The sequence below is a fragment of the Orbicella faveolata genome, unplaced genomic scaffold (genome assembly GCF_042242905.1).
Source record: "Orbicella faveolata isolate gen_17 unplaced genomic scaffold, um_ofav_v1 contig_35, whole genome shotgun sequence".
NCBI classification, from domain to species: Eukaryota; Metazoa; Cnidaria; class Anthozoa; order Scleractinia; family Merulinidae; genus Orbicella; species Orbicella faveolata.
In genome coordinates, this window is record NW_028301564.1 from 18909734 (window position 1) to 18927500 (window position 17767).

At 38.6% G+C, this 17767-nt stretch overlaps 3 protein-coding genes across 4 annotated transcripts in view; 2 read left to right on the forward strand and 1 right to left on the reverse strand.

Annotated features, from left to right (window-relative positions):
* Nucleotides 1–90: 90 nt before the first annotated feature.
* On the forward strand, nt 91–5690 carry LOC110055551 (nocturnin-like). Its single transcript, XM_020761942.2, has 2 exons — nt 91–352; nt 2736–5690. Exons 1-2 carry the CDS (start codon nt 169–171, stop codon nt 3545–3547), a joined length of 996 nt encoding a protein of 331 aa, XP_020617601.1. The 5' UTR covers nt 91–168; the 3' UTR covers nt 3548–5690.
* A 3572-nt stretch (nt 5691–9262) lies between these two features.
* LOC110055625 (BTB/POZ domain-containing protein KCTD16-like) lies at nt 9263–11075 on the reverse strand. Its single transcript, XM_020762010.2, has one exon. It carries the CDS (start codon nt 10971–10973, stop codon nt 10245–10247), a length of 729 nt encoding a protein of 242 aa, XP_020617669.1. The 5' UTR covers nt 10974–11075; the 3' UTR covers nt 9263–10244.
* Nucleotides 11076–13022: 1947 nt separating this feature from the next.
* Nucleotides 13023–17767, forward strand: part of LOC110055604 (protein inturned-like) — a 34451-nt gene continuing 29706 nt past the window's right edge. Inside the window, exons 1-2 of one of the 2 annotated variants that reach the window (XM_089272688.1) lie at nt 13023–13156; nt 14554–14672. The gene's annotated coding sequence lies outside the window, so the exon portion shown is untranslated. Of the gene's footprint in view, nt 13157–14267; nt 14418–14553; nt 14673–17767 lie in introns of those variants that run through there. The other variant, XM_089272687.1, reaches the window with a different exon arrangement.

A 17767-nucleotide genomic window follows, 5' to 3' on the forward strand; every position in this document is an offset into this window, starting at 1 on the left:
ATCTCGAGCCCATTCCCGAGCCCAGAGTTTATCCGCCTCTGCGGTCAGCGGGGATGCGTTCTAGTTCCATTGCGTGTCCGTTGTGTCCGTTGCGTGTCTGTGTGTCTGTGGCGTGTCAGTGCGTGTCAAGGAGATTAGTGCCTGCTGACAGTCAGCGGTCAAAACAAAATGGCGGCGGGAACGACGGGAGTTTTGTTCGCTCGCAAAGAAGCTTTAAATCGCCTCGAAACCGCTCTCAAAAAGTTCCCACCGCTGCTCGATAGAGACTTCATCAGCTGCGAGAGTGAAGGCAAAGTTTCAGACCAGTCAACATCTGAATTTCGTGTATTACAGTGGAATGTCCTAGCCGATGGTAGGTCAAAAATGTTAGTTCCTATTTACAAAATAATGAAGTTTGTATCCTTTATAATAGTTTTCCGGCGTAATCAATCGTACCAAACCGAACTAAAAATCAATCGAACTCTATCGAACTCCAATCCCCCGATTGTTTTGCCACTGGTTCGGCAGTCTAACACAATCGAACTGACGAACTCTAACTTTTTGGTGAGTTCGATTATACCGAAATCAATCGAACCAATCGAACTCAATCGGTTCGATTTGGTTCGAAAAACGAAGAACGAACAAATATAGCCTGCGCAGCAGACGTTCCCTTTCCCTTTTCCACGCGGGGAGATCGAGCAAGCTAGCGAGTAAACGAGCACGCCTGGGGTGAGCAAAAAATACAGAGAAGTAGGGAAGGGCTGAGCGAGAAGGCGGAAGGAGGGGGGGGGGGGGGGAGGGGGGAGGAAAGGATCTATTTTTACCTCACCTCCCCCAACTGTTCCTTACTTGTTTGCACCCACTTGCATTTTCGTGCCCTTCATGTGCTAATGAACACCTGCTACACAGGCTAGAACAAATATTAATCAGCTATGTTCACTTCAATCAATGTAGAATATATTAAATATTCCTGTAAATATTACGAAAGATCAAAGGCATAACAAATTGCTTGCTTCAGTAATGTATAATATTTAAAGCATTACCAAGGGTTAAAAGGTTGCCATACCACTAAACTTCAAATAAGCTGTTGACTAGAATAGCTTTGGAGGTCGAAATGTTTTGTCAAGCTAGGAAATTCTCTTTTTCTTGACATCCATCGTTCATTGGGTCATCATATTTTGTAACAAATGATATGCAGCATACGTTACAGTATCATTTTAACTGACATATCTGTCACGCAAAAAATTTACATGCTTAAGTGTGCAAAGGATTACCAAAAAGTGAAAAATTGGTGATTAATTTTTTTTTTTTTTTTTGCCAACACCAAACACTATTTTCCTTGAAATGCAAACAGGGCCTACATTTTAAGATGTCAAGATGTCATCTGGCTTTAAAATGTAGACAAAACAGTTGGACTTGCCTAATTCAAACTCAGTTATTTTGAATTCCCTGTTATTTCGAATTCCCCGTTACTTCGAATTCCCCATTATTTCAAATTCCCTGTTATTTCGAACTCAAAACCATTTTCCTTGGATTTGCCCTTCAGTCATTTGCTATTAGCTATTTCGAAAATCTCAGGGTTCAACTGTATGAACATTGATTATGCATCAAGGAACGATATAAGCTTTATCCAAATATAACAAATCATTGATCAATGCAATCACTGAGTAATTGATGGGTAATCAATGAGAGCAATTCTTTTTGTAGCCACACCCCCACTGACTGCTGATGTACTAAGTCCAAACAAAATGTTCTTACTGCAGACACAATGCCTTTCCTTACAAGTCACCCAATTTTTCTTAACCCCCCTGTGGATAAAGCCAGCTTTATCACAATTCCCTCTGAATTTTCAATAAATCTTATAATGAAGGAATCCCTTTTAAATGAGAAAATCTCAACTATAGTGGAGTTCAGAGCGGGTTCAAGGTGGGGGGGGGGGGGGGGGGAGGTGCCTGAGTAGACAATGTTATTGATTAGTTTTCACTAAAGAAGTTAACGTTAAAAAGCAACGACGTTTTGACCATTTGATGGTCATTTTCAAGTTGAAAAGTAAAATTTTTACATGCGCCCAAATGTATACAATCGATTATAAGAATGCAAATGAGACACTGACTAAAACTCCAAAATATTTACATAGAAACAATACAATTACTTACTGAATTATTTCTTGTATTGTTCCTATGTAAATATTTCAGAGTTTTGGTCAGTGTCTCATTAGCATTCTTATAATCGATTGTATTGTTCCTATGTAAATATTTCAGAGTTTTAGTCTGTGTCTCATTAGCATTCTTATAATCGATTGTATACATTTGGGCACTTGTAAAAATTTTACTTTTCAACTTGAAAATGACCATCAAACGGTCCAAACGTCGTTGCTTTTTAACATTAACTTTTTTAGTGAAATCCGTGTCTAGAAATTTGTTGATTCGTATTGATTAGTTGTTGTTTATATGATGACAAGATGTTTCATGGCCTATCAATAAACCTATTGACGTCATCAATTACTAATTGATAATATTGACCACTTATCAGCTTGTAGTTCAAGTTTTGGCTACCGATGCAGAACTCCCTGTAGCGTAATCACATAAATTAATGACAGTGTTAGTGCTCTGTGCCTCATTCTACCAACAGCTCTTATAAAGTTAATTGGCATTGTGGGGTGTTCTGCAATAAATCCAATTCTTGACCGCTGTCTGATGTAAGCTTGTGTTTGAACAAGTGTTGGCCTGTTTAACAATGATGATTTTTTTTCTCAGCTTTAAGCACTTCAAGTCCAACTGAAAATTTCATTAAGTGTCCCCCAAACGCTCTCCAGTGGTCAAAGAGAAAACTAAGGTCTCTTCAAGGAGTTCTTTCCCATGATCCCGACATCATAGCCCTAGAGGAGGTTGACCATTTTGAAGATTACTATTTACCATCACTCCAAGAACTTGGTTATGAAGGATTGTTTGTAGCTAAGAAGGACTCACCATGTCTCAAATTCCCAAACAACTCGGGTCCTGATGGCTGCGCTTTGTTTTACGACAAAGGAAGATTCTCTCTTGCGAACCACAACGATGTAGCGCTAACAGATTGTAATGGGCTTTCGACAAGTCAAGTTGCTTTGATAGCCAACTTATTCGATAAAGTCCAAGGTAGGACTCTTTGCTGTGCTGTAACTCACTTAAAAGCCAAAGAAGACTACAAGGATTTGCGGTACAGCCAGGGAGCTGAACTCTTGAAAACCATTTCAGCTAGTCTTACGGAAGACAAGTCTGCCTTGGTGCTTGGGGATTTTAATGCCGAGCCAACAGAACCGGTCTGTGGACTGATGGAAGAAAACCAATACATATGCATGAGAAATGCCTATGTCACTGCCACAGGAGGCCATCCAGAATTTACAACGTGGAAGTTTCGTCCTGACAGAGAAGTTAAGCACACCATAGATTATGTATGGCACACACAGAATTTGGGTGTGACAGGATGCTTAAAGGTTCCTGAGAGTGATTGTATACCTGATGTCCGTCTCCCTTGTTTGCAGTATCCATCAGATCATGTTTCTTTAGTGTTTGACTTTTGTTGGGGATAAGATTTATTTGCAATTTGTTCATTACAGTTGATCTATCTCGTACTAATATGTGCATAGAATATTTACTAGTAGCACTTAACAATAGCAAAATTTCACAGGGTTTCAAATTATTACAAGCTCTTCGCTTACATCCAAAGAAAAATTTCAGTTAATGGCGATCATAGACGCATTACCTGCACAGTGGCGACAACATTTAAAAACCTGCAATAATTTTTCAAAAAACTCTACGTTTTCCAGTAACGCACAGTTACACCTAAATGGCCACAATGTAAGCTTGGATAAGGTCATATCCAAGAGCATTTATAATGAAGTTCGCTCAAAGAACGAGAGTGTACCAACTGCACAGCTAAGGTATACAGAGACATACAGCGAGACACTGGAATGGGAAGAGATATATCGAATTCATTTCAAAGTAGCTATTGATTCTAGATCCCGTGAATTCCAATACAAGATATTACATAGATATTTAGCGACAAACAAGTTTCTCCACAAAATTGGCCTAGTACCTTCGTCTCTGTGCACTTTCTGCAAAAAAGAAAGTGAGTCTATCCAACATCTACTAATAAAATGTGAATATTCCGACAGTTTCTGGAGAGAACTAATTAACTGGCTAAACACGATAGAAATAAAAATCGAAGCACTATCAGATGTTAACAAAATGTTTGGACTTTGGAACAGACAAGTAGACTTTTATCTTCTCAACCATCTGTTGATCTTAGCAAAACAACACATTTACTCCTGTCGAAATAAAGGATTTCCTCCGTCATTAAAGATCTTCCTCGCAAAAGTTTCCTCAGTATATCAAATCGAAACGATTATTTCCGATTCTAAAGGCAAGCGAACATTTCATGACGCCAAGTGGAAGAAATTTATTACAAATAATTGTATTTAGGCCGGCAGCCTAAAAAATGTAACAATTGACGTAGTTTTATTAATATATTAGTAAGTATTTTTGGTATATTAGTATTTTCCTTATAAGTAGTGTTATTAGTAACAGTATTTCTTGTTTTGTTTTTTTTCCTACATCTATACTAGTGTTAGTCTATGTAGTTTCTTCTAAAAAAAGTAAAAATTAGCGTAGTTTTATTCATTAATATAAATAGTAAGTATTTTGGGTGTATTAGTATTTTCCTCTTAAGTAGTCTTATTAGTAATAGTACTCGTTTTTTTTGCCATCTGTACTCACGTTAGTTTATCTAGTTTTTCTTTCTTTTATCTGCAAATGTAATTTCAATTGTTATTGTCACTCTTATTTATAAACTTATATAAATATCAATAAAATACAAAAAAAAATTTTGAAGCAGGGGACATACTGAATCACAGCACTACACGCATTGTAACTATAATTGAACAAATCAAAGAAAACAGCAAAAAGTTTAAAAAATAATAGGGGGTAAACATTTCATATACATGTCATTCACTCATTTGTGTTCTTGCTACAGTAACTCTGTATTTTATTGCTAAATATTGCAGTGTTTCCTTGTTGTTAATGCAGTTTGAATGATGTGGAATAAAACTACTATTGTTGTCGCTTCTATCTGGTTCAATTTCCGCCGCCGTTATCATCAACTATTTTTTAATTAATTTTTTGGTCATTTTACTGTTTTGAGTCAGTACAACTGTCACTTCTACAAATAATAGGGATGAGAAAGTAAGTTTGATTAAAATTTTGAAGTAAAGTAAGTTTATTACTCAGGTTATACTGACCGTAATCTCTAAAACATGTGCGGTTATCCTGCTTTTCCGTTATTACCCGTTAACTGTTGCTAAAGGTTTGTGCACTTTTTTTTGTCTCGATTCATTTTGTGCCCTTAAACACCAATGTTCAAGAGGTATACAGACCCCTGCACGGGACGGACAAACTTAACTTGAGATTTTTTTTTTTAGCCCATTTCTTATCAGCCATCAGCGATTTTGCAACTCTCAGATCCCTGCGATTAGTTGAAAAACGCTTCTTTTCTCAAAGGTCAGTGAAAATTATGACCATTTCTCAGCTATCAGTTAGAGTAGATTTTGTAACTTTATCGTTATTACATGTAGCACAGTACTTTGTAATTGTAATTTATAATTTGTGATGCGTGTAATTTGATATAGGTGTGTTGCTTTAAATGATACAAAAATAAATTAAAAAAAAATCCATCGTTATGTTAGCAGTCTCCTTGTAGAGCGGCCTGTTCCAAGCGTTGGCAACGTAAAGAACAACGAAAGAAAAAAAAATAGGAGAGAGGGTTACAGCACGGGAAAGCGCTGCTCCAAGCCACTCCCCCATTTTTTTTCCTCTGGAGCTTGTCTCGTTGCTCCCAACTAACCAAACACCTACCGGGAACAGACTTTTACAGAGTTCTCCGTTAGCAATTATCGGTACCTTAGTTGTCAACCGTTGAAGACCATCATACCAACTTGTGAAAGTTATATTTGTCGCGGCTGCTTCACTGCGCAAAAAGCCAGTTATTTGGGCCCCGTATTTGTCCGAATACGGATCGTCGCACGCTGCGTATACCGAAATACTCTGAGGTACTCGAGGACGCCTGACTCGAAATACATCTGGAATATCCAATATGAAACCGGCCTGTATTTTTTTTCTTCGATTTCAACTTGAATACGTCACGTCTATATCGTTGAACACTCTTGAATAGTCCAGGTGTACGTCACGTTTTCCGAGCCTTGCGGGGATACTCTTGGATTCTAGATCCCCCGTTAGACTTAATTAAATGCTTCACGTTTTAAAACATAAAGTGGAACCCCGTATTACGGTCACCCAAATAATACGGTCACCTACAATCATGGGGAAAAGCCTTGGGACAAATTTGCACTTTTGGCGCTTTTCCGCACATGCCAGCCTCCGGCGCGAATACAACTTCACCTGGCTACCTCTCCCCTCAGCCCACATACAATGTTGAAAACTCAAAGCGTTCTCAATAAAGGATAGCAGAGCATTGTTCAAACCTCAGTTGTAAAACACAGCTAATTTGCTACATTACACAAGTGTCCCAAGGACTTTAGTCCACGATTGTAGTAATTACGGTCATGCACGTTTTTTGTCCCGGCGAAACGCTCATAGAGTTTAATTTCTTATAAGAAAACCCGGTTACTGCGGCCACCCAGTTAATACGGCCAACGGCAACATTGTGAAATCTCAACCCGTATAATCCTTTATAATTTTGCCTCGTTTATACGGCCACTCAAACCAGTTATGTTCATCTTTCCTTTGTCGATATTGTATGTACTGGTTGAAGTTTCATTTTTTTTCCCCTTAATTATATCTCCATTCCTATGCTTATTAAAGAACATTAGTTTAAAGGTGCAATTTTGATACATCTGTTAAGACGGATGTCACTCAATTTACACTAATCATGAAATTTGGCCGAACCATGTTAATGCGGTCACCCCGTCAGTGCGGTCAAATTTTCATGGTCCGTTGGTGGCCGTATTCACGGGCTTTCACTCCAATAGAATTATCTTCAACGTTCTAGGCGTACATCAACTATGGGGTGCACCTTGAATGCTCTAAAATTCTATGGCATCGCGACTGTGTATTCGGGACTAGAATACTCTGGGATATTAAAAAAAGCTTTGGCGCAGAGTTTCCATAACGGGATATTTCAGTGACGGTTTTATAAGCAGTATGCAAAGCCTAGGGGACTGTGTTAGCTTTGCAAGCTTACTCATGTGGTCATGCTGTGATAGGGAGTGGGGGGGGGGGGGGGGGGGAATCAAAGAAACTCGCCACTGCGATACGGGGAATCTTCGGTTACATATTTCAGAATAACAAGAGGAAGCTATCTTTCTCCTCTTCCCCAATCTCCTCCTTTGAAAACTAAATGTAGTTTGCCATTGTTGCTCGTGTCTCGTGTATTACCTACCGACAAAATTGAATGGGTAAGAGGAAAAATATAGACAACGTTTGAAATGTTTTTACAGTTGTTGCATTTTACGAGAGCTCATTATCTTGTTCAAAACCAGTGCTTGTCTTAGGCTCTGTCCACACCATACTTATGTCCACACTAACGCGGATGCATCAAAAGTTTCGCGTCCACGATACCGTTCACGCGGCTTTTTCCCCGTGCACACTAAAACGCTCGAAAACGCTGATATGCAATCTCGAACCCCGCGCGTGCTTTACTTGATTTTTTTTTATCTTCTAGACTAAATGATTAAATATCTATATCTTGTTAAGCCGTTTTCTTGGTCCGTAACGTATCACAGATCCCGTTTTGTTTTTCCTGTTGCGTATAGGGCCCGCGTGCTTCATGGTTGGGACAGAAATCAAAGGAAAAAGCTGCGGTTCATATCAGTTACAATGCGGATCTCGAGCTCAATTGATTAAGAGCTCTATAAAGATATATATCATTCAGTTCTCGGGGAAGAAAAAAAAAACTCGGAGTTTTCCCACTAAGATCTTGCGCATACCTGTCACCCGCTTTACCACTGAATGAGCTACACGAGACACATGCATGCAAGCTACGACATAGATGAGCTCAAATTCGCGCACTCTACTATGATCAGGTTGTTGTGGACTTCAGTCTTTTTTTTGTTTTGTTTTGTTTTGTTTTTGTTTTTTTTAATTTGTAAATGCGAGATATACATGTACTTACATATACATAAACAGATGTACATGTGATACTCAAATAAAGCGCTTCAAGAATTCGTCAAAAAAATAACGAGTTTCACCGCCTGATTACTCTCTCACCGTATTTTTACAAATCCGAACACTCGCGTATTTACTCCAGATAAACATGTTAATTGTGTCGTATATGGGGCCATATATTTCACCTTTTTTTCGGGCAATGAACTTTTTTTTTATCCATTGAGGATTTCAGCGATGCTTATAATTTTCTTTATTATTATTTTGCGCTTTATGTAGACAACTTGGTGACTCCAATTTATAGCAATGTAAATACAGCTTGTTTTCAAATAAATGAAATCCCTCTAATCCACAACGTCGCATCCCCACCCCACCCCACTCCCCCCTGCAAAAAAAGAAGTGTAATACAATAGTGAAAATGTAAGTAAAAATAATGATTATAAAAGTCGTGGTCGGTACCAGCGTAATCCAATTTACCTTTCGGCTTGAAATTAAAATTGCTATCATTTTGGTAGAAGTCGTGAGTGTAACGTAGTTTTCAGTCTCTTGTTAAATTTTGGAAAATATTTTCTTCTTGAACGCAAGGAAGCGAAGGAAACTCTAACAGTTTCCATGACAATATATCGCAATTGTTAACTATGGCAAGTGTCCATTTGGCTTCTTTTCAATATCAGTGGTAATTATCTGCAGTTATCAATCATGTTCCCACCTGTTTTTTACCGACTTTTGACGGACAGAATCTATTTATTGTTGTGAACCTTCAACAACGATAATTAATGCATCTTTGCGCATCGGCGATTTTCGGCGAACAGAAAACTTTCGGCAAAACAGGCGAAAATAAAATGTGACAAAAGAAGTCTTTTTTCAGACTCGCTTTCCATTTTATTGCGTTCTTTTTCGATCACTCGGGCCGAAGCCTTCTCAAATTGAATGTATCGTTACCTAGATATCAATCTGAGCAAGCCTTGGGGACTGATCATCATGACAAACCCTGATCGGCCTGTAAGCAAATCTCTAAGAATCAGATAAGTCAGTTTCGATATGGGCGTGTTTGTTTGAGTTTTCTTCCTGAGCAAAATTAAAACACAATTTAAACGTTTCGGTTAAAGCTAGCTTGTTTGATTACACTCTCTGTTTTAATTCTCTTTATTGTAGTATATTCTCGCAAACTCTGATCTAAAGAGTTCAAAGTTTATTTTCGTAACGTAACTAAATCTTCCACAATTCAGAGCTGACTGGCGGATAGCAATCTGGACGTGTGTAGATCAGAAGCTGTTTCCATTTGACAATTTACAAATACTTGTTGTATGTATATTTACATATTATAGATCAATTTGTAGATTTAATTCTCATTCCTAAATTATATAATAATTTTTTCTCTCCAGAAATGTATAGCATGGATTTTCTAGTACCATATACATTACATTTTTTGGTTTTTCTTTGAATTGCAATTTGTTTACACTTGTGCTTATTTCTAACTTTCATTGCTAATTTTCCTTTCGCTATATATTTCTATAGTATGCCTCCCACCTTGAAGATGTTCCCTTCGACAAAGCAACAGAATTCACGCTTAGATTTTTTGTTGAGTTTGCTAAATCGATCATACCAAAACAATACTTCCCTTTGCAAAGTTTGCACAGAATCTTCATATCTATTGTGCATTTGTTTATCTTCTATGTGCTTGACTCCGTTCGCCTCTGAGAAAAAGGTAAACTTCGATGTCTAATCTTCGCAACGTGATTCTTGTAAATCAAGATTTAAAAAGCGACAAAAGAATAAAAGAGAATGCTGTTTTTTTTCTTTTTCTGGGTGCAAGCGATTGGTGCTGTCCTGTAGTGCACTCAGTGCGACCGCTTGGATCTGCCGCTCCAAAATTTATGTCGTTAGTTTTCACTCTTCATAAAAATAGAAAGTATAAATCTACCTCGGTAAACAATCAAGATAACCACCGTCTGAAAATCCCAGCTTAATTCAACGTAGAGTGAACACAGTTTTCGGTTGTTGCTGTTTTTTTTACGTTCGATCACCAGAAATCAACTTCCAACTGACACCGAGTCTTCATCTACGATTGATTTCAGTTGTGAAAGGTACAAACACTATAGAACTGAATAATTACTGTCTGAAGAACACATAATCGTTGAAGTGGTTCCATTTTGTCTCCTCGCTTTCGGGATCATAGCCCGCTCCACCGGCTGAACTGGTGATAAGCTTGAAGCCTCGGTCGTACAGCTGATCGAAAGCCTTTTCCAGATAATTGTGCTTGAGGTAGAAGCGATTTGTATAACGATGGACGGCATCATCTCGGTCGGGATCTCTTGTCTCGTTCAACCACTCGCCGAATACCTCACGCGCCAAGGCTACATTGCCACAGACCAAAATCCGTTGGAGCTTGCGAAATTTCACATCGGCTACACCATCGCGCCCAAACGCGTATGTCCCGCGAACCCCGATTGATAGAAATCCGGATGGCCGCGCGTTTATATCTCTTCCAGTTTTCACTCGCTCGTGGTCTCGCTGCAGAGCTTTAATTATGCCCTTTAGCCGAAAGAACTCCGCTTCTACGAGGAGTCGGTCTCTCTCGCTAAAATTCTCTGGCAGGGCCAGTTTGGAGTTGCGAAGATAATCCAGGATGTATCGGAATAACATACCGTCGCGATCGATGAAGAATCTGCCTCGGGAATCTCGAGGGATTTTCTGTTTGCCGCTGAACATTGCACTCAGTAGCGACTCCGGATCTTTGAGTAGCGTTGGAAGCGAAGTTGTATAGAGCTGCCCACCCACGTTCAGTTCAACAACGGCCGGCAAATTCTGATCTGGTGGCGATTCCTTCGGAGATTGCATTTTCTTTTACGATACTTTGGCAAGAAGCTAAAGGAGACTGAAAATTCGTTCACTACAGTTAGTTTCAGCGAAAAGTAAATAATATTCTGTTTGCATCACGCACGCGCAATACTGTTTTTTCCGATTCTGCGGCCGTATTCTTTCACAAAACATCTGCTTGTGTTTTCAGAGAATTTCTTTCAATTCGCGTTACGCTTTATTCTTCGAAAAGAAGGTTCAAACGAAATCAACCTATCACGCCCTCTTTGACTGTGAAGATAATTTTCCTTTATTCGTTACTTTAAGTTTTAACTTATCTTCAAACGTATTTTTTTATTTTTCTAGTAATAATTTAGTTTAGGTTAAACGTAAGAAACACTATGCCAAGCATTGAATTATTACGAAGCAACACAATGGCGCTTTAACCCGAATCGATTTTGAAAATGAAAGTACGATTTTAGCGACATTCAAAAGCCCTAAATTGCTAGCGAAATGCGATTACGTTTTAAATCGACTCAACAAAACCGACTCCCATATTCACGTTCTTTTTGTGAAGTATATACTCACTGTCCTAAAAGTAAATTTGCATTTCAAAACAAAACAACTAAGTAGGAGTTCAATTGCCGTCAGTCTGCCGGCTTCTTTACGTCGAAATAAAAAAAAAAAAACGAAGACTAAATACAGTTCTTTGGCTGTAACAGTCAATCGTAAAAAACCCAATAGCTCTACAAACAATTATAACAAGACGTTTATATGGTTTTTTTTATATAACAATATAAGCTGCCGGTGAAATAAGAAATTGCGAGCGCGCTAGGCTCACAGATTATGTGCGTTGGTAGTGGTCAGAAATTTCAAATGTGTGTCATGTTCACCTTAGAATTTCGTTAATATTTTTTATTTCCTTTGAAATATAGCATAGGGCGTTTGGTTTAGTTTTATTTGTAAAAATCTTTTTTTTTATTTTTTTCCAACAAAAACGATCTGTCGTCTTTCGAATTATGTGAGCAGTTGCCAAATGTATTTTTCAAGGTAAGAATGGGTCGTTAAATGCAATAGAAAGTTTAAACGAGGCGAGAGCAATTAAGGAAAATGGCGTACATGCGGCTTCTTTTATTCGCCCACGCAGACGAAACAGCCTTTCCGTTTTTGCGCCCAAACAATTACTGTTTTTTACCGCAGAAAAAAAAAAACCGATTGATTACTTCTGTAAAAGATTTTCTCTTACAATTTGTGACAATGTTTGAGTATTAATCGACAGTAAAGATCATAATGTATTTTTGTTTTTGTGTAAAAAGAAGCGATTTATAAACACTTTCCGAAAGGAGTTGCTTTTCGTCAAAGCAGATTGAACGTTTTTCTTCTCGTTCATCCTTGCCAGTATATCAATATAGTAATATCAAGTATTTTGTTTAATAGATCTTCAAGTCCAGTTCAAACGTTTTTAAATTAAAAATGTAGAATCAAAAAATGTAAAGAAACTATAAATTAAAGTGCGAGAAATTGTAATTCCTACCGCCAGTTCCGAACTGTCGAAAAGTCCGAAATAATTACGGAGATCTTCGTACATTTCCGGTGAAAGCGATCGGGTCGACGCAAGTAGAAGATCTGTTAAGAGAAGATCTCTTTTGTTAATCAGCCAGGACATTAGAAGTACTCCATTCATTTCGCCTCCTTTTACTTCACACATTTAGTCTCGTAACAGGTTTTACGATGGTTCGATTCGTATTCAAATTTTCTTCACTTTAGTCGAGGCTCTCTATAAACACATGAGATGCATAAAGGATGTTACATGGCCGAGTATTTAACGAGCTTGCGCAGCGAACGAGTGAAATATTTTTCAACACGAGAAGAGAAATTTCATCTCTCCAAGCGGCCATGTAATGTTCTACGTATCATATACACACCAACAACATACCAAACAATTTCACTCCCGCAACGAGAGGTGTGATTTGTTATGTAACCATGGCAACGGTAATCTTTTTAACGTTATTTTCACGTATTAAGATATCTTGTTTTCGCGCAATAGATCACCTGGTATTTCATTGGTGTTTATATAACAAAGGAGAACATTTCGTGGCAGACTCTTTGAAAAGCTAGGTTTCTTGAACCTCACCTCAAGGGTTTAGCAGCAAGCTAGTGCGATTTTTTATCACTTCAAGATTAAACGCTGTTGCTGTTATATGCTATTATATCCCGTTTCATTGGTAAGTGAAGTTCCTGTACTATTGTTCAAAGAGGGTCCCAGAATTCTTCTGAGCGAGATATGAGGATTTCATTCGGTGTGTAGATGTAGTGAATGCTGATCAGATCATGCTATAAAGTCGGTGCATGTTGCTCAAATTTGTTCTTCAATGCTAATACAACGATAATTTTTGCTCAACATTCTCAATATGTGTGTATATGACGTGATTTAGGGAGATCTCGAAAAAACTTTCTAGGCCTAACAATCGTGCTTTTATTTTATCTGTTTCTGGCCTTCCTTCCGGTTTCTGTTCTTGTTTCTTTAAGTATGCTTTTATAAACCGTCTCAATAGCTTTTAAACCCAGATTACCCGGAATCGGATAGCACGTGTAAATTGTTTGTTTTGCAGAATTGTGGTTCAAACTGATTACTTTGAGGTTTTTAGACCCGTTGACCTGTTTACAAGAATGCCATAAATAAATAGCCTTCCCGCGCCAAGCGAATAGTTTCGAGCCCTTCTCACGATATCGTTTACAACGGGAAGGACCGGGCCCCAATCACAGCTGGAAATTATGGCCTTTTAAACGTCTTTTGATTTTGTGATTTATAGTTCTTCATTCTTCACGAGTTTTACGGCAAATGATACAGTACCTGTAGATACAGATGCAGTACCTGTATGTCATTCTAAACATGCAGCTTTTGGTTGAGGAAAATACCTTGATCCGATAGTGTGAAGCTCAAATATGGAAAAGCGATTACTGCGGAATTAATTAAAATGAATCACAGCTTTCCATTCCACTCTGTTCAGCCCTAGCTTGTTCATAATCAGCCATCTGCTTTAAGCATTAGGAGAAACATTTCCCTTATTACAAAACCATCTGAGGTCGACTTGATTTAGAAAAGACAATGTACCTCAGCATTCACTCTTAAAGACTCCACGAGATATCGACAAAACACAAAAACAAAGAATTTAAAATTTGCTAAACCGTGCTAAGAAGGTCAAAACCTCGTTCCACGGCACACTTTTTTAATCGCCTTTTGCTGAATTGACTAGAAAGTGATTTTTTTCCATTCCGTTATATTAAAGGATGAACATAGATCAAGTTTCTTTCGGCTAGTTCTGAGCTTGTTGTGGAAAGGTTATCGCACGCCTGCGGAGTCTATTTTCTTCTATTTGTACACCAAATTAACTGCTGAGTTTTGTTTGCTTTCTTCCGAGTTTGCTGACCAAATACGGACGGATGAATCAAGTCATTGTTCTGTAGTCAAATTTATATTTTTCGGTAAGTTTCTTTTACGCCATTGGTTATCGCCGTCAGTTTCTGACATGCTCCAAAATCAAATAGCGAGACCTTTCAATCATTGTACATTCTTCAATGTTGGTTTTAGGCTAATTCTGACCCTGATTTGTTTACCCAGTTTCAAAACATGACGGTCGCTGAGGACACTGTCTTAGAAAAATAGTCCCAAGACGAGATTGTCTGCGATGAAATGTGAAACGCCAATGCGGAGAGATTTAGCACGCAAGAAATTCTAAGGTAGGATTTTAATTTTGTGTCATGTACAATAGTAACGTTTGATGCTTTGTTGACGCAATATAGGTTACTATATACACATTTGTATTAACTGAGAAACTTCTAGTCGGCGACGGATCATGAACGTCTTCTTGAAGTACCTCTTGTTTCACGCCAAATTTCGATCGATGGAATTTCTGAGCTTGGTAAATCTAGTTAGGGTAGCTATGACTCAATAAGCTAAAAAACACCTGTAAAACAAATTGTTATTTCATTCTTTTCATTTTCCTTGGTTGAACAATTTGGCAATGCGATTTTCACTTGGCTTACTAATTGTTTTCTGAAGAGGTAATTGACTGCCTTTTTACCTCATCTGGGAATTCAACCACGATCAATATCACTGAACTGGTCTGAACGTCGTAAAGGTTTCAAGGATCTCAAATTTGGCAACGGAGGATTTCAATTGTAGCCTCAGTGACCTCTGGCAAAGAATGCCTTGCGCGTAAAAATTCCACTCACTGAAAACCGAGCTGATATGTGCACAGAGCACCGCCATGTCCTTCAAAAATTTTGTTTCAGAACTAATACTAAACATTGAGCTATATTGATCTCTAATAAACGAATGTTTCCAAATTCACACTGTTTATTGGAGGACTGCCATAACATGACCTAGATGAACAAATAGATTTGCGATCAACGAAAGTGAAGAAAACTGGCGCGGAGGGCAAAATCTATAAACAGCGCGCTCTCTTTTATTGCCCATTTGTGTTGGCATGCGTTGTGTCAACATATCTCTGTGAACAAGAAAAACAGAATCGTTCCGTATCGATTACTTATCCCTCTATGAGGAGGCGGGTATTTAACGAGAGCGTCTGAAGGAAATAACAAATGCCGAAATTTTTTTTTTTCTTTCATCAAATCATGGTGGTATTATTTTCATCTTCCTTGAGGCGCCGAGGATAGGGAAATTTTGGAACTGGAGCTTCCCTTGAAAAGCAGTCTGAACTTTGTTAGGAACTGAAAGAATAGTGTAGTCTCTCGAGCTGTCTTCGAATGTATTAGTACACTGCCCCCTGATCTTAGCATAGTTTCCTGACTTTCTCAATAATTAATCTGCCGCCTATCGCAGTTGGGTTGTAATGAATTCTAATCCACAGCTCTGTCAACAAAGTCTTTTCGAAGAAGGTTAGAAGGCCAATTGTCTTTTACACGTACGTGGATTTTGTTTTTCGATGGCGTGACTGTTGACCGCAACAGTTAAAATCTATTTGCAGTGCATTTGGCTTCTAGTGCTGGGTTTTACTTATCACAGCGATTTCGAAGTCATTGACTGCTATGATCTTTTAGGCGTTGTCTCAGTATGAAGCCGCCTTGCAATGTGTTGGGCAGACTTTCCACAAGTCGACTTCTGTTTTGAGAAACACAACTTCTCTTTTGAGGGACGACGACGGCTCGAGAAGCCAAGTCGTTTCCCCTAATGTCTTTCGAAAACTTTGTCTTGCAAAAGGCAAAAATAGGAAAACATTTCCGATCTGCTTTACATATTGTTTCTCTGTTATCTTTATCATCCATCTTATCATCATTTTCTAAATGTATTGTTATAAAGTTGTAGAAAGGTGCCCAAAACCTTAATTAGCTGGAATATATCAAGTGTATAGTATATCTTTTGTGGTGCCGCAATCAGAGTTTTGTCAGGTGCTGTAAAACTTTGTTCTCAACAAACAAACAAACAAACAAACAAACGAACAAACAAACTAAAAAACACAAGCATGCAAACAAACAAACGAACAAACAAGAGGCCACGTTGTCAAAAGACAAAAAAGAGATCCGTCTGGGTAGAGCGAAGAGGAGAGACAACCAAACACACAGCCAAACAGACTGATGATACTCGAGGCTCGATTCCGCCGCTCTCTCGAGTCCATCTACGTTCCTCCCCAAGAAGAGTGACTTTGGGGTAGGAGCGCGGGCTCCTTTCCCGTACAGCGGCTGGTAATCGACAACCTCGTTCCCAGGGCTTATTGCTTTGAAATGCAATTTCAAAGGGAAGAGCCCTGGAAACGAGGTTGGAAAATCGAGCCCGATGACACTCGGACTCGAGTTCAGTTTTGGACGATCTGCAACGTTTTACAACTGGCAATCTTTTGTTTTGTTGCTCAGACACATCTAGGAGGTACCGGCAGGGAGTTGATTTTTAGGTCTGACTTCATGGACGAAAGTCATGAACAGATCGAGTCACACATCGTTTGTTTGTGTACCAAATTTTACTTTTTGCTCGCTTTACGATCAGTACTTGATTGGCTTGTTATAGTTTACTTGGCTTGGGTTGCCTGTGGTCTTGCGAGTTTTAACGATGATGTACGCGGCTTTCAAGCGATAAGTGATAGATCAGGGAGTTTTTGCGCTGTGCACCCTTAGCAAGTGCTTCTATATCTTCGTGAATTATTGAATTTGAAATTTACCCTCTTCCTCTAAAACTGTTTGTTTTTCAAAATTCAGGAGGACTTAATTTACTTGATCCATCGGAAAAGTACAAGTGAAAACTCAGACGTACAAGTAGCAGTTATCCACCGGGAGGGATGAGGGGGGGGGGGGGGGGGTACACTACAAAGTTTTATACGGGTATGCTCTGCCCCGAAGTCCAACCTCTTACCCTTGTGTATAACACTTTGACAGAAAAGGCACCCCTTTCGTGTACTTTTTCCTGAAAACAGGTACCCCTTTCACACTGCATCCCTTTTCTAAACCCTTGGAATTAAGTTAATGAATAACATTACGAGAGAACATCAAACATTACAAGAAAAGATGTTAACCAAAAAAAGTACTGTATTATTTATTCAAGAAATTCAGTTCAGGTTGTGGTGGGTGACTTCCCCACCCTGTTACGCCGCAAAATGTAATAAACGTCGCAAAATGTAATACTAACGCAAAATGTAATAACAATCGCCGCAAACTGTAATACTAACGCAAAATGTAATAAAGTTATCAACGCGAAATGTAATAACTTTCCAACGCAAAATGTAATAACTTTTTTAACGCAAAATGTAATAACGCAAAATGTAATAACTCCTGAATTGCAAGTATGTTCAAAACAAAAGATATGACAGACCTACACGGACTCC

What these genes read in the sequence shown, in the direction of transcription:
- LOC110055551 (XM_020761942.2), top strand. Translation starts at nt 169, where the DNA reads ATGGCGGCGGGAACGACGGGAGTTTTGTTCGCTCGCAAAGAAGCTTTA. An exon ending in GTGGAATGTCCTAGCCGATG is followed by an intron (nt 353 to 2,735) that starts GTAGGTCAAAAA and finishes TTTTTTTCTCAG; the next exon opens with CTTTAAGCACTTCAAGTCCA.
- LOC110055625 (XM_020762010.2), bottom strand. Translation starts at nt 10,973, where the DNA reads ATGCAATCTCCGAAGGAATCGCCACCAGATCAGAATTTGCCGGCCGTT.